Source organism: Peromyscus leucopus, chromosome X (genome assembly GCF_004664715.2).
Source record: "Peromyscus leucopus breed LL Stock chromosome X, UCI_PerLeu_2.1, whole genome shotgun sequence".
NCBI classification, from domain to species: Eukaryota; Metazoa; Chordata; class Mammalia; order Rodentia; family Cricetidae; genus Peromyscus; species Peromyscus leucopus.
In genome coordinates, this window is record NC_051083.1 from 9,313,693 (window position 1) to 9,331,142 (window position 17,450).

The following is a 17,450-nucleotide window of genomic DNA, read 5'->3' on the forward strand; positions in this document are numbered from 1 at the left end:
GGGGGGTGTTGAGGTTTCAGAAGCTAAAGCCAGGCTAGTGGCTCACTATCCTGCTGCCTGTGGATCCAGATGTAGAACTCTCAGCTACCTCTTCAGCACCATGTCTGCCTGTATGCCACCATGCTTTCTGCCATGATGATAATGGATTAAACCTCTGAAACTGTAAGCCATCTCCAATTAAATGTTTTCCTTTATAAGAGCTGCTATGGTCGTGGTATCTCTTCACAGCAATAGAAACCCTAAGTCATTAACATGATATACTATCCTGTTGGACAAACCCTTATTTCCCCTAGAAGTATAAAGAACAGTGAGAGCTGAGAGATTCTTTAATAAGTAGAGTTATTTTTAATAAGTAGAGTTATTTTAATAAGTAGAGTTATTTTTCAATATAACATTAATTAACAATACAATATCTTCCTACTTTTCCTTACCATAAGAATCTCCATTTATAGTTTCTTCATCATACTGAGAACATCCACTACACTTAGTATTGTAAGAGGTAGTTAGTTACATTGCTATTTTAAAATGAGCAAAAGCCTACCAGCCCCATACATGGACACACAGGAGCAAACATGAGATAATGCTTAGAAAAGAAACATCAAAAGAACTAGAACAAATACAAACTGTAAAGCAGCTTCCTGGAGTCCACAGCCCCCCTGACAGCACAGAAGAGGAGAAAGACCTTGATCTGCATTCCTTTTCAGTAGACCTTATTTATTTGGCAGGTTACTTGGCCTCTGAAGTTCAGGCCTTTTCCATTATATGAGGCTATAGTCCCTATATAAGAGCTTCAGGAGAGTAAGAGTTAAGTGAAATGACAAAAATAAAAACTTTGATACCAGGCCTGGAACACAGTGGAGGCTCCATAGAAGAAACCCACCCTTATCCCTTATCATTACTACAGGAGTAGTGCTGATCTTGAAGAATCAAGTAACATGGCAGAGGCTGATTGACTGTTTTATTTTTTGAGGTGGGGGGTGGGGGTTGTTAATGTAATTGAAGCTTGTCTTGAACTCCTGATCCTCCTGCTTCCACCTTCCAAGTACTGGGATTACAGGCATGTATCACCAAGCATGACTTTATTGGAAAGATTCAAATATGCCACTTGTCCAAAATGCAGATGATGCATGAGTTTATCACTAAACCTGCCACAGACTCCATATTTAATAATTATGACCTAATAGAGCTATTCTGTTGATGTGCATGGCCATGAGACAGCAACGAGTCAGAGATTAATAACAACTTTGTTGTTGTTTGAGACAAGGGCTTGTTATATAGCCTAGACTGGCCTTGAACTTACCATCCTCCCACCTTAGTCTCACAAGTGTGCCTACACATGAAGCTAATAACTACATATTGAAAGCAACCTCAGAGTATCAATTCCAAGGCCACAAGATGCCTTTTTCCAGTAGCTTATATGTAACAGCTCAGTGACATTTATGTTTTGGTAAAAGAAACATTTGGTAAAATGTTATATTGAAAAATAACTCTACTTATTAAAGTACTTCTTACACGGTGCATCTGTAATCCCAGCACTATAGTAAGGGTTGAGTATGTCCCATCTTCAGGAAAATGAAGTTGTACCTTTTCTTGGAAACAAATATCAAAGATCTTATTTACCTAATGTTAGAGAAGGACTCAACAACAATAAAGGCAACCTTAGTGCCACTTTTTAAAAATAATTCTTTCTTTAACTTAGACACATGATATATCATGAGCATTTCCTTAAGACATCATGAACTCATCCTCTATTAAAGCTTGAAGTAGAGTTCTTTTAAATCATAAAATTATTACACAAGCATTTCTAAAAGTTAAGAGTTCCTGTGAAATCCAGAAAATTCCATGAGTATTAAAAAGCTCAATACTTAACTGAATATACTAAATTCAAAAGGTCCTGTCAGGAAGGTTGGGAAGCATACTGGAATCTTATAACTTGAAGGCAACATCCAGATTCTTAAACACCAGTTTTTCATTTTAATCTAACTTTGTCTCAATTAATAATAATGGGGTGAAGAGCTGATAAGATGGCTTAGTGGGTAGAGGGGCTTGCCATCAATTCTGATGACCTGAGTTCAATCCCTGAGACATACATGGTAGAAGAAGAAAAGTGACTCCCACAAGTTGTCCTCTGACCTCCATACCTGTACCTTAATATGTGCACAGATACATGAACATACACACACACACACACACACACACACACACACACACACACACACACACATGCATTAAATGTGATTTTTAAAAGAATAATGGGGGTGTCCAGGGAGATGGCTTAATCAGTACAGTGCTTATCGTGCAAGGAGGAACTTGAGTTTGGATCCCTAGGCTTGAGTGCAGCATGGTGCATCTGTAATCCCAGCACTAGGAGGGCACAGACAGGCAGACAGATACCCGGGTCTTGCTGGCCAATCAGTCTAGCTGAATCAGTAAGTTCTAGATTCCTATGAAAGACCTTGTCTCAAAAATAAGGTAGGAGACAGTTGATGAATGGCCTCCACATATATTCACACATATGTACACAGACACACAGGCACCCACATACACACACAGAGGGAGAGTGAGAGAGTGAAAGAGAGAGAGACAGAGACAGAGAGACAGAGAGAGAATGAACATAGGGCATTGAATTATTCACCATGTGCCCCTGTCAAATTCTTACATTGCTCTCATGCTTTAGAGTGGACATAACTGGGAGACCAGAAAATACTTAGTTGAGGACATAACTACAAATTTTCATTGTTTGAAATGTACAAAAAGGAACATGAAACTGACAAAGGAAGTGAAAAAAATCATTGTCTTTCACTAACTGCATCTGCTTATTTATCAGCCAGTCTTCACTGAAACTGATGGTAAGATATTTTACAAACAGAAGAGGCCCAGTGCTCTTCTCTTCACTCCCTCAGTTTCATTTCCTGGAATTTATAGTGAAGTAAAGAAGATGCTTTCAAGGATTAGCAGACTGTTACTAGTTTTACAGCTTTGTCAAGTCACTCTACCTGACTGAACCTTAGATTTCTCATCTGTAGAATGGGGAAAATCATGTCAGCCTAGGAGACAGATATAAGAATATAGCGAGTTAAGAATATAGTGAGTTCATACATAAAAAGGACTTAGTTCTTTATTCATAGCCTCTAGGAACAATAAAGATCTTTCAGTACCTGACTCACTGAAGGAATAAATAATATGAATGAGTCTACTCAATTGGCTTCCAGGTTAATTATCACACTACCCGGCTGAAGAGCAGAGTAGATTGCCATGACTATTTAAATAGTTGAGCACAAAAGATTTGGTTTCCTTCTTCACATTAAATATGAAAATGTAAAAGGTTTTCTGTAAATGGGAACTGCTATTATTTTTATTGTTATTATTACCCATTAGGCTAGGAAAATGCCATGCTTTGCAGAAATAAGAAAATAGGAAATTTTTTTACTATGGCTTAATGAAGCCAACATTTCAAAATATTTTGTATTTTTTATGGTGTTTAAGACTGAATCTAAGGTTTCATTCATACTATGCAAATGCTCTGCCCCTGAGATATACTTTCAGCTGTCACCACTTTGTAAAACCTCTTAATACTTTTTTGATCTCTTAACCTCTGAGCTCTCAATATTTCTAATGGCTACTTGTTTGTCTTCTCACCTGTTACTGTCACACTCCTAGACATCCCAAACCATGTGTTTATCAAATTTGCTAAGATTCCTGGCCTCCTGGTTGTATATTACTGTGCATAGATCACAAGTGTCCTTAATTCCTAGAAAATTCCCAATCCTTCTAGCCTCCAGACCCAACATGATGGTATACAGTCAGGAAAAGATGTGTCTTTTTCAAATAGGTGTGGTGACTGGTATGGAAATCCTGTCATTTGGTATGAATAAATGACTCCTTCCCTCATAGTTTCAGGAAGTGGCCTAGAATAATAGATTGTAAAGTTAATTTCTCAAGCATTTCTCTAGGTTCCAGTCACTACATGTTTGGCTTCAGTGAGAAACAATAACAGTGGAAAACACTATTGTTTCTTAGGTGGATCTGAGGAGCTGAGTTTAAACAATTTCTTCTTTAAACACTAGGAAATACACAAACAAGCTATACTCCCCAAGAGGAAAATCCACGTACAAAGCAAATGAACAAAGTATTCAAAGACATGCTGGGTGAAAATTCAGAAGAACCAATTCAAAAGCTAAAATGGCCTCAAAATGTTGTGCTCTTTAGGGCCTTTAGAACTGGATCCTAGGTGAATCAGGAGTTGCTTGGGACTATGGAAGAATGCACAGGTGTGTGTGTGTGTGTGTGTGTGTGTGTTGTGTGTGTGTGTGTGTGTGTGTGTGTGTCTGTCCAAGTAACCCTATTGCCTATGGCATGCAAATGCATTAGGAAGGGTAGTAGGGTACAGGCTGGGAGGGTTATGGTATGTATCATAGTTACTTTTCATGGTGTTAGTTATGGCAAAACACCACCACTAAGACAGCTTATAAAAGAAAGCACTTAGTTGGTCTTAACATTTCAGAGAGTTAGAATTCATATGGTGGATCAATGCCTGTTGGCAAGAACAACTGAGAGCTTACATCTTGATTGAAAGTATGAGGCAGAGAGAGAACACACTAGGAATGGCACAATTTTTTAGAAACCTCAAGGTCCATCCCTAGTAGCACACCTTCTTTAACAAGACCATACTTCCTATTCCTTCTCAAGCAATTTCACCAACTGGGGACCAAGTATTCAAACATATGAGCCTATAGGGACCATACTTACACTGTAAGTAGGGGCTTAATAGGCCATCCTGGTAGGATCATGGCAGATACAGTGCATAAGAGCCCCAGCTCAAGAGGCTTTAGAGGAGAACAACATGAACTAGGCTAGAAACCATTCTTGTGATATTTTGGTAAAGAATATAACAGCTTTCTGCCCTTGTCCTAAGAATTTGCTTGAGGCTAAATTAAAATGCAATGGACTACTTTCTTTGGCAGAAGAGATTTCAATGCAGCATATTGACTCTGCTGCTTGGTTATTAATAATCACTCTTAGGCAAGTCTACCATGAAAGAGAGCAAGTGAGGCAAAAAAAAAATAGTTTGAAGAGAAAAAGAGCACTAGGAAATTTAATGTTGGAGCCAAGACTTTTCCTGAAAGAGATGAGATCAAGGTAAGGCCTCATCTGCATTAGGATAAAGGGAGGAATGTCCTCAGAACAAGACCCCATCAATCTAAGCTTCCAACTTGTGAAAGCAAAAGGCCTAAGGAATTTTTTGCTCCTAAAAATCAACACTAAATCAAAGCTTCTACAAAAGTTATTCAAAGATGTTGGGTCCACTCTAAGTTGGTAGTCAAACTTGGCAGTGTTGTCCACATGGTTCTGGCTTTAGAATCATGAAAGATACATGACTAAAAGGTTGAGGAATCTTCCTCCACGGTTAAGCAGAGCTGCTGAGGCCAAGAGTGGGACAGGAGAGTTACTGCAAGGAGGACCTGAGAAGCCTTGTAAAGATGTGAAAGTGAAACTTTGATTGTGTTGGGAACTCCAAGATATTAGAAGTACCAGAGCCATGAGATATGCATGCATGCATGGAGTGAACCACCTAGAGAGAGCTGTATCTTTGCAGGCAGCAAGGCTGGCAAGACAGAGCTATCTAAGCTCTTTGACAACAGACATGGACCTACACGATTTGCAGTTTTCCCTGCCAAGTTTCAATCTTTCTTTGGTCCAGTATTTCTTTGCTATGCCCAGATTCATCCCTTTTTGAATGGTAAAATATATTCTGTGGCATTGTATTTTGGAAGTATGCAATTTGCTTTTTGATTTTACAGGTGGTGACAATTAAAAGATTGCCTTGAGTCTCAGAATTTACTTTGGAGATGGCCCCATAGGCTCATATGTTTGAATAGTAGTTCCTCAGTTGGTGGAACTGTTTTGGAAGGATTAGGAGGTATGCCCTTGTTGGAGGACATGTGTCACTAGCAATAGATTTTGAGATTTCAAAACTTGTGCCATTCTCAGTGTGCTCGTTCCCCTTCCCTCTCTCTGTCTCCTGCTTGAAGATCCAGATGTGAGCTTTCAGCTGTTCCTGCCACCATTTCTTTGTTCCACTATCAAAGATTCTAACTCTCTGAAACTATTAACCCAATTAAATGCTTTCTTTCATAACTGACCTTGGTCATGGTGTTTTGTCACAGCAACATAAAAATAACTAAGATAGGATCCAAGACCTGAGACTTTGAAAACTGTTACAAGAAAAAGTAGAGAAACACTTCAAGATTTAGGCATATTTAGGGACTTTCTAAATAATTCCAGTTATTCAGGAAATAATGCCAACACTGACAAATGAAACCTCATGAAATTAAAAAGCTTCAGCTGGGCCTGCACAGATCCAGGCCAGATGGTGCAGTGCTGAGAAGAAGTGGACACGAGTCCCCATCCCTAGATAAGAAGCTACTTCTAATTGGCAACCACTTGCAAAGAAAAAATTAGTTTGTTCCAATGGAATCTCACTGGGTCTATAAACCATACTTAAGGGTAGACCCCATGTCCAGCAGTGGTATTTGTAGATTTTTTTTGTCTCATGTTGCTTTGTTAGGGCATTTATCTTACTGGTCTTTTGCTTTACAGCTTCTGATTTTTATGTTTTTATGATTTGTATGTGTATTTCTTATGCTTTTTCTTTTCTTTTTTAAATTCTTGTTTGTTTATTTATCTGTTTGTTTTCTAAAGAGAAAGAGAAAGTGTGGAGTTGGATGGATGGGAAGGTGGGGAGATCTAGGAAGAAATGAGGGAGGAGAAACCATAATTAGAATATACTGCACATGAAAAAAAATATCTTCAGTGAAAAGTAAAGCTTCTGCCTATCTGGTGGAAAATTAACATCTGGAATTTATAAAAACAATACAAAAATCTAAACAATAACAAATCAAAGAATTCAACTAATTAACTAATGACATGAACAGATAAGTTTTCAAAAGGTGAAATACAATAACCATTAGAGATGAAAATTATATTGAGATTCCATCTCACTATAGCGAGAATGACCATCACTAAAAAACAAATAACAACAAATCATGAGAAGAATATAGGCAAAAAATAAACACTTATACACCACTCTAGTAAGAATGTAAACTATTGTAGTTGCTATGGAAATCAGTATGGAGGTCTCTCAAAAAAACCAATATTAGATCAACCATATGGCCTACATCTACCATCCGTGGGTATTTACCCAAAGGATTCCTTATCAAAATATCACAGAGATACTTACACATAAATATTTATTGCAGCATTATTCATAATAGCTAAATTATGGAACTAACCTAAGTGTCACAGGAATTAAGAAAATATGGTATATATAAATAATCAGATTTTTTAGCTATACAGAGCAGTGAAATTATGCCAGAAATTTTGTGCAACTGAAGACAATTACATTAAGCAATTAAGACAATCTCAGAAAGAGAAATATTATGTTTGATCTTATTTGTAGTTCCTAGATTTTATACAGATACATAAAATTATGAAAGAATCAAAACTATCTAGGGGAACAAAGGAGGCTAATGGGAGGGGGAAGAAAGAAAGGTAGAAGAGTATGAGAAGGAACATGTTCAACATACAACATATGCTTATAGGATAATACATTTATGTAATATGCATCACACCATGTAAATTGAAAATACATGATAAAAGAATTTAAAAATAAACTTTAAAAAGGGGAAAAAGGTCTTCATAAACAAACCAAATCATTCTCAAATAAAATGTTCATGAATTGGTCATACAAATAAAAAGTCAGGCTTACCTTGACATATTGAACTAGACGCTCATTGACATTCACTTTATAAGTCTCTATGCCTAGCTCTTTAGACAAGCGTAAGATTCTGTTCTGGGTTGGTCCCACATAGGCTCCACCAACATCCACCCATTTAACATGCCCATTCTGCAGAAAGAGGAAAAGTGATGATTTTACTTAAACTTTGTAATTAAGAAATCTTTTGTCATGAAAAATTCTGTTTATTTTGCTAACTTCATTGTGTCTTGCACATCCTTTATAATGTACACTTGAAACTCAAAACCTTTTTCTCTTCGACTCAAAAACTGGGGAACACTGTCTGACAATTCCGTAGGCATGTCCATTTGTAGAGCTACTGGTGAGGCTGATTCAGCAATACAACACATAAAAAACACTATAGTATATCTGATGATATACTATATATGCTGATCTAGATCCTTTGCAAATCACTTAACTTTTATTACATGTATTTTTCTCTTGGGTTATTGCTTTAGGAGTCACCCAGGGATTTATTAATCCCAATTCCCTGATTTCCGTCAGATGAAATCTTAAATCAGCCCACATTTGTGTGTTTCTGCTGATATTCTAAAACATTTCCAAGGAAAAAAAATGCATCATGGCAAAAGAATATTTAAAAGTATAAAAAATTCACATAACTATTTAATTATTTACAAATTTTATTTTTCCCTTTTAAATGCAGCTCTCTACTTTTCCCGGCTTTTTTATTAATACATTTTATTTAATTAACAAGTTGAATGTTGGTGAACTACAACTCCGTTATGCATTTTAGTGAGTTCTTTCAGGTATACTTCTATTCTATTGTTTGCATCAGTTATTGTGTGTGTACATTGTCTTTTATCCTTACTTGTCTGATTATTTTTTATTGTGTAGTAATCACTGTACTTGAAAACCTTGCAGAAATAAGTAAACTTCTGGGAGTTATTTTTCTCAGAAAAGATTTATGAGCTACTAATAATATTAGATAACTATTTCTTTTTAGTATCTGGGATTTGAAGCCAGGAGGAAATACACATGTAGTCTAGTCTTCTTGCAGTTCACCCTTAGTTCTAAGATGCAGCCCAACCTGAAGAGAAGGGTTGAAAACCTCTTCTCATACACATATTTCCCTGGGCTGAGTTAAAATGAACAAGGGAGACAGTCAATTAGGGCGTCCTCTCAGGACACTGGAAAGTAAGAAGGTGAGCATTTGGAAGGCTTTGAGTAGTACTAAGATCTGACTTGGATTTGAACAACTCACTTTCACTACTGTGATAAAATTGATCATAGGGAACGAGTAAATGTAGCAGTGACAATAGCAGGAAACAATGAATTCCAAACATATTTTGAAGACAAAGGCAAAACAACTTCTGGGCAGAATGAAGGTTGGTCTGGAAGTACTAAACAAGTATTTGCTGAGTTGCTGTGTAGAAGTCTTGCTTTTGCAATTGTTGGCAAGGGAACACAGGACATTTAGCATGGTAGAAAATTGTTCTGCCACTGAGCAACTCATCAGCAGCTCTCCAAAGTGAATGTTTTATGCTCCTCAACAAGAAATTACTCTAGGCATGAGGTTGTACCTCAGTGATTCAGTTCTTGCCTAGTATGTTCTGGGTTTCATGCCCAGTACACAAAAAAATCAGTTTGGATGGTCGATTTTGAGATGTTTGTTCAACACTTATATCTACTAATTTCTAACTTCCTTGACAGATCAACACAGTGATTTTTAGTTAGCATTTTACTTATTTCAATAAAGGAGTTACTCAGGGTTTCCATTCTGCTTTAGCAGTAGTAGTGAAGGGCTTTTTGATTTCTTTAATCAGGGTATCATAATCTTCACATTTTCTTTCACTAACTGTTAATACTATTTCCTAAAGCTTCTTTAGTTTCCAACACCTTTTTAAGAATAAAACTGGAGTCAGTACACCAATAAATTTCTATTGCTTTAACACAGACAACAAAGAGACTCCTGGGAATTTCCAAACATTTCTTTAGAATACTGACACTCTCTAATCCTAAATGAAGCAGGAAAAAGAGTGAGGCATTCCAGAAAATGCTTCTTTAAAAATTAGAAATACTCAAATGAGGTTCCTTGGGTTCTATAGGAAGACACTAAGAAGTGTAATGTGGTACTCTATCATGCTGTGCTTGTTCTTTCTTTATTTAGAACATGTTATTCAGCCTAAGAGGCCACTGAGGTTTCCATTAGGAAACAAATATGTTGACCTTGTGGTGGCCTTGCAGGCATTTCAACTTCATTAATTTGATTCTGTAGAATTATAGATGGTTTAATTAAGAAAAATGGTAAGTTCTGAACTTGTAGAAAAATCCATCAGAAGTCAAATGGCAATATCAAATTTGAAATTTTGTTTTTTTAAGAGCCAAATAGTTTATATGATTCTTCCAAAACTATCCTGATTGACTGCATTGTTTGAATCAATTCTCAAAAATATTTGATTTTGTTTTCTATTAAATACCATTCTGACCCTTCATAAGCCTTTTTTTCTCTCTCTCTAGGCATTTGAAATATAAATGCTAAGTGTTCATTTCTAAGTATTTCTAAGATTTCTTTCTCATATACCAAAGAGTACGATGCTGAATAGACACTATTAATTCCTGTCTGCTACTGACATATATAAATGGAGCAATATGGCCAAGTAGCTCAAGTCAATAACATAGACTGGGATAAGCATGTTGGAATTTCATTTCCTTTATATGACTTGCTCTTAACTGAAAATCTGCAGGATGACTGATATTCCTATTTAATAAGCAAAAGGTTTAAATTATAAGAAAAGTAGAGCTAAGGAATAACAATAACTATCTCTAAACTGAAAGACTATTTTTCAGAAATGAAAGAAGAATCACATCTATTAAGTGAACATAGAATATTCAAGTTGTCTTTTCACTACTATGCAATGCCTTCAATTTAATTTGAAAATGGGCTGGTTGTGGGGGTTCCCTATGATTCCATCATTTCAAAGGTTGGGACAGTAGGATCTCAATTCAAAGACCAGCCTGATTATACAGCCAGACCCTATCTCAAAAATTTAAAATGAAGAGCCAGATACGTTGGTTCATGCCTTTAATCCCAGCATTCAGGAGGTAAAGGCAGGTGAGTCTCTGTGAGTTCATGGCCAGCTTGGTCTACATACGAATTCCAGGACAGCCAGTGCTACATAGTGAGACCCCGTCTCAAAAACAAACAGAAAATTAAAATGAAAGTGTACAGGAGCTTCTTGAAAGACATATGAGTATATCTTATCACTCAGCTGAGAAGACTTGCATGTGAAATGCTAGTAGTACTTATGCAAGGTAGACTCAGGTGGGTATAGTGAAGAGATTGCAATCTCCTCACTCCTTTTGTACATTTTTAATGTATACATATGTTTTGCCTGCATGTATGTGTATGCACCATAAGTGTGCCTAGTACCCACAGAAGTCTAAAGAGGACTTTAGACCCTGGAACTGGACTCATAAATGGCTGAGTACCACCACATGGGTGCTTGGAATCAAACCTAGGTCCTCTGCAAGAGCAACAAGTGCTCTTAACCAAAACCAATGGCAGACTATATCTAATGAAACACTCAGAAATACTTCAAATATATTTAATGCTGATTTACATTAAAGTAAAGGAATCAAGCATGCTTTATACCACAGAGCAGCATATCTGCAAGCTTCCCTTGGAAGCTTATTAAAAAGCAAATGGAGATTCAGCAGCCCTGAGAATTTATTCTCAAGTTTCCAGATAATACCAAGGCTGCAAGTCTATAGACCACACGTGGGGTAACAAGGTTGTAGGCCACACTATTAAAGCTGAGCAAAATAAAAACAGGTCTCATGGGTCTAGTGAAGTAGATGCACATAACAAAAAGAATGCATGACATGGTATGACTGCAAGAGCTACTGCACCATCCTAGTTCAGATGTTATCACACAGCTATTGCAGTAGCCATTCCAAACTCCCTTTTTATGCCTAGTCTTCTCTGCTGCCTGGAAATGTTAAATACTTGCTTTTCCAGGCTCAACCTACAGTTGATAGCCATTCTGCTTAATGAGACAAATGTCTGCCTGAAGTTTACTGGTAAAGGAAAAGTTCTGTTTGTCTCAGTCAAGGATGGTGCTGCTCTTTCATTCTCTTTCCTCTTTTCTTTATTTTTGAAACAAGACACCACTATGTAGCACAGGCTGGTCTTAAATTCATTACTCTCTTGCCTAGGCCTCTCAAGTGCAGTGCTTACTGCTGTGAGTAACAAGGCCAGTGATTCTTGTTCCCTTGAGAGAAGACTTGCCACTAGAGCCACAGTACTCACTTTGTTACTGAAATGTAACAAGATAACATGCAAAGAATGGTAGAACAAAGGGGAGGAAAAAATCTGAAGCCTTAATGACAAAACTGAACTCCTGTACTATCCTGGAATATCTATTTACCACTAAAGTTCTGTGAAATAATTTAATGTTTTCACTGCCTAAACCACTGTTACTATCATTGTATAGGCCATTCAGTTATTATCCTGACAAAAATATCTACGTAAGCAGACATTCTCTCCTTCTAGTCTTTTTTTTAAAACAATATGCTTTTTTTATACTACCAGTACTCAGCCTTTACCACTCTGTATGCTCTAACAAAGGGGCTCATTAATGAATTTCTAACTGCCATAAGCAAAGGAGTCTTTTCTGCCTTCATCCTACATTATTTGGCACTGTTGAGCATTCCTTCCTCTTCCCTCCAGTGGCAGTCTGGCATAGCAGTGTTTTAGTCTGGTGCTCCTTCTTAGCTTCTATGGCTTTTCTCTAGCTACTTCTCCCCTTGTCTCCTGTCTCATTACATGTCCCACAAACTTCCACCTTTGGTTTTGTTTCCTTATATATTCTCCATATGTACTTTTGTGAGCTCCCACAGATTCTATTACTTGTAAACACCATAACATTAAGCAATAGCCTGCAATTTTCCAGACTGCTAATGTAGGTCCATGTATAAAAGGCAGTGATGTAACAAGAACTGTGCTTCTTATATCTAGCCAGACCTGACCTGAGCAAAGAGGCCAAGGGCAAAAAGTACACAAAGATATGTTATATTTATTTCTGCATAGTATACACACTATACTTCTTTAAGCTGAATACTACTGAATAAACAAGGAACCTACATTGCGTGTGTGTGTGTGTGTGTGTGTGTGTGTGTGTGTGTGTGTGTGTGTGTGTGTATGTATTAGGGATACAAAATTACTTTTAGTCCAGCCAAATTATTACCTCAGGTACTATATACTCAACTTGACTTTCTAATCTAGAGATTATAACACTGTAATTAAGTTATTTGTTCACATTTGTTGTGTTTACTAAAATGCGAGTGATTGAAGTCAGAGGCCATCACTATCTAGTGAGCACTTGTTGAAAAGAAAGATCACATTTGGCATAGTAGTACATGTCTATAATCCCAGAACTTGGCAGACTGAGGTACAGGAATGAATTTGAGGTCAGCCAGGACTATATAATGGGTTTAAGGCCAGCCTTAGATACTGAGAAAAACACTTGTCTCAAAAATAAACAAATAAAGAAAAGGTCACTTACCTGATGAAATAGTTTAGACTTGGTGGGCAAATGACTTAACTGTGTAATCTCATGAGATCTCCTCAAGTGCTATGACTTCAAGTGGCCCCATTTACAGTTTTAAGTGACACAAGTATTGAAATCACTTACCCTCACAGTATATGTTCTTCCTCCAACTCTATCACGGGCTTCCAAAACCAAGACATTAATTTTATATTCAGATAAGAGTTTGGCAGCAGCCAACCCTAAAGGTAAAAGAAAAGAAAAGAAATGTTAATATCTAAATGCCAGACATCCCAGACTTGACCAGATTTACCCCAAAAATGAGTAAAAGACAGAACACCTAATCTGTTGATTTTGCTATTATTCTAAGAAATTTTGATCAATATTACTAGCTATCATAAAGGATCCCCAAATGACTATCTTGTATTTAAGGTTAGCTATTAGAAAAAAAATAGTAATCTTTTTGAAAATGTATCTTGTTTCCTAAAGTAGTCAAATCACACTTAGAGAATCTTCTGAGCCCTCTTCCAGGAATTGACTGTATAAACAAGTATACGACTCAGTGATTCCGTGGTAGAGCATTTGCCAACCATGCCCCATACCCAGAGTTCCATCTTTAGCACTAAAAAATGCTAATTAAATAAACAGAAGAACTTGTTTTTCTGTAAAACTTCCATGCCTCCAGCAGCAGATATCTAGACTTTTTTCAACTTAAATTTTATCAGCACCTCCTATTATTTATATCTGTATTACATGATATAATCTTGTTTCCCTCAGTAGATTCTAAGATTCTTAAAGATAGGAGCTATGCTTAACTTCATCCATTAGCTCAAAGCTAAGAACAGGTTCTCATCTATAAATAAAAGCTTTTATAAAAGGTACATTTCAAATCCAATATTGTAGCAGTGGAAAAGTTAAGACAGTGTTATAAATTACCATTTAATCACAGACACATGTTATCAGTACATATGATCCTTTATGATAACCTTAATCTAATCACCTAGATTGGCAAGGGTTCCCAGGATCCTCCACTAAAAAAATTATACATTCACTCTCCTTTTTATTCTGTACTCTTTGGAAGGAATTCTATGCATACTCTGCATTTGAACAACAGGAAGTTATGGTCCACCATTTTGAGGGTACTGTATTTATATAAATTGTTGAGAATTCCTCAACAATACAGAATTGTTTCTTTTCCTTGTTGATTTATTCAATCATTAGTATGGACTCACAGATATTTGTTTTGTACTTCAGTATATAATTCAATAGTGTATTATTTATTGCTGAAATTATTCAAATTATTCACTGGGAACTCTTTGGTTCTTGTGTGCCTTTTGGCATGCCTCTATTAGTTTGTGTTTGTATATGTGCACAAACTTCCTTACTTTCTAGTGCCACAGGCTGCCCCAAGCTCACAGTATCTTCCCTGCCTGTCCAAGCCTTACAATCACCCATTTCTGTAGTGAGCCTTGGTCCCTTTTCTTGGGGAATAAAATTAGAAATCAAAATGTGGTGCTTCGTGTGTTCATGATTACTAGAGTGCCATTGCTTGCATGAACTCTCAGCTCTCAGAGCAAGGAAATACATGCTTGTATATACTTATTTTTCAATCTGCATTCACTATATTTCCAATGCTATCTTAGTACCTCTTTATTTTTGTACCACTTGTTACAAATGAAATAAATCATACTACAGAGGTAAATATAAGGGAAAAAGGCTAATTAGAATAAAGAGAGTAGCAGTAGAGATGAAAGTAGTAAAATAAATCAAGATATCTATAAAAGTGGTTGAAGAGAAGCACTATTTAGAGTGATTATAAATCCTATTAATTTGATAATTTCTAAGGGTATATGTTACAAAGACAGGAAGAAATGAAAAATAGTTTTTTATTAGCATTTACTTGATGCTATCACTAGCACTGCTGTCCTGGCCTTGTCAGGGGTGTAATGTGATATAAGACATGGGATGATTTTTGGCATATGTGAATAAAGAATGAAGAAAAATTCCCTGTGGCCCTAAATATGAATTTGAATAATTGGTCTTGGAATTTAAACAGGAAGTTATTTAAGAAAATCAACTAGTGTTAGCCCTCCCTATCCTCAGATTCTATCAGCTATAAACTGGTTTTTTGTTGTTGTTTAGAGATTGAAAACTGAAACCAAACCTCATTAGATATTAAGGAATGATTGTTATGCAAAACATTTCTTCCATGATGCTGAACAAATTAATGTTAATGTTTCAGTTTTCATGTTAATTGTGAGGACAATGACTAATAAGGAATTTTCATGACAAATGGAAAGTTAGAAAACATAGAAGTATGGGGCTGAAGCGATGGCTCAGAGGTTAACAGCACTGGCTGCTCTTTCAGAGGACCTGAGTTCAATTCCCAGCAGCTACATTAGTGGTTCACAACCATCTGTAATGGGATCTGGTGCCCTCTGCATATAGGCATATATGCTGGCAGAATACTGTAAGCATAGTAAATAAATAACTCTTTAAAAAAAAGAAAAAAAAAACATAGAAGTGTTCTTTTTTTTTTTTATGCCAACAGGTAAAGCACAAACTTTGCAGTCTAGAAAGGTGTGTTCTTTCCATTTCTTTTCTTTCTTTTTTTAAATTTTATAATTTAATTTAATTTTACATATCAGCCATGGATTCCCTTGTTCTCCCCGCTCCCGCTGGCAATGGTCAAGAGACAGCCCGAACTGACCTATTCTGGTGATAGGATGGCCAAACACCCTAATTGTCATGCTAGAAACCCCATCCAATGACTGAGGGAACCAGATGCAGAGATCCACAGCCAGGCCCCAGGTGGAGCTCCAGGAGTCCAGTTGGCGAGAAAGAGGAGGGTTTGTATGAGTGAGAATTGTTGAGACCAAAGTTGGAAAAAGCACAGGGACAAACAGCCAAACGAATGGAAACACATGAACATTTTTTTTTTTTGAGATAGGGTCTTGCTATGCAGCTCAGGTTGGCCTTGAACTGTCAGAAATCCTCCTGCTTCAATCTCCTGAGTATTGTGATTCAAATATTCAGCAGCATGCCCAGCTGCATGTCAAAGAAAGAATGAAGTAATGAGAAGAAGGGAAAGAAAAGAGAAGGGGGAAGGGAAGGGTTAAAATTAATTTTTTTAAACAGGTAGTCAGGTGAAAAGGAATTATGAGAAAATAGCAAGGATCCTATTTTTGAAGTACACTGTGAAATGTCTAAAGGCTCTGTGTGTGTGTGCCATAAACAATGAGGCTAGTGTGGCCAGATAGCAATGAATGTGGAGCAAATCAGACAGGATCAAGATATGAGGCCCAAGCAGGTCTCAAATAAAAGATTCTTTTTCCTCAACCTCAATGCTGGATTACAAACCATGCAACTATGCACTTGATGAAAACTTGCTTCCCAATAGAGCCTGCTATGTTGCAGGTGTCAAATACTGCTGCAATCACTAAAAAAACAAAAAAAAAAAAAACATCATGTGGTGTAACAGATTTGTTGTTTTGTGGTTGTTGGTTTTTTGTTTGTTTGTTTTTTTTTTTTTTTTTTTTCAGATAAGCTTCCTATACCTTGGTTGACCTAGTACACAGAAGTCGCAGTTCTGTCTCTGCTGGATTAAGATGTGCACCCCATACCCTGTAACAGGTAGTTTACTGTGTTTAGGTTGAACATGTATACATGTAGCTAGGCAGTAAGATCATGAGCTTTTTTGCCTTCTTACCTTTTCTCAAGACAAGAAAATTTAAAAGATATTATCAGTATATATATATAATATATATATATATATATAATATATAATAATATATATATATAATATCTGTGTATGATATGCCCAAAGGAGTCAAAATATTCTAAGTATTAATAGTCAATTTTTCTGATTTTTAAACAAGTATTATGCTTGCTAACAGACAAGAACAAAGTATATCAGTATGAACAGAAGCTTGTTACTGTACATACAACTGTTCCTGTTTGTCTGTCTACCTGTCTAATCTATACCTGTCTGGATTTTGTGCTGTCAGATAAATCATTCTGTGTTTTTTAAAAAGCCAATCTTACAATCCTTTCCATTTCAATAGGCTAAAAACATAGTGCAGTCTCAAGTGATAAATAGAATTAAGCTAACAATTAACTTAAATTTGCCCTTAATTCAACAGACTGGT

At 36.5% G+C, this 17,450-nt stretch overlaps 1 protein-coding gene across 1 annotated transcript in view; it reads right to left on the reverse strand.

Annotated features, from left to right (window-relative positions):
• Positions 1–17,450, reverse strand: part of LOC114697631 (amine oxidase [flavin-containing] A) — a 68,101-nt gene that overhangs the window by 38,116 nt on the left and 12,535 nt on the right. The window contains exons 2-3 of the mRNA XM_028875899.2: positions 13,450–13,544; positions 7,769–7,906 (exon numbers count right to left, since the gene is read on the reverse strand). Coding sequence (XP_028731732.1) covers positions 7,769–7,906; positions 13,450–13,544 — 233 coding nt within the window. The remainder of the gene's footprint in view (positions 1–7,768; positions 7,907–13,449; positions 13,545–17,450) is intronic.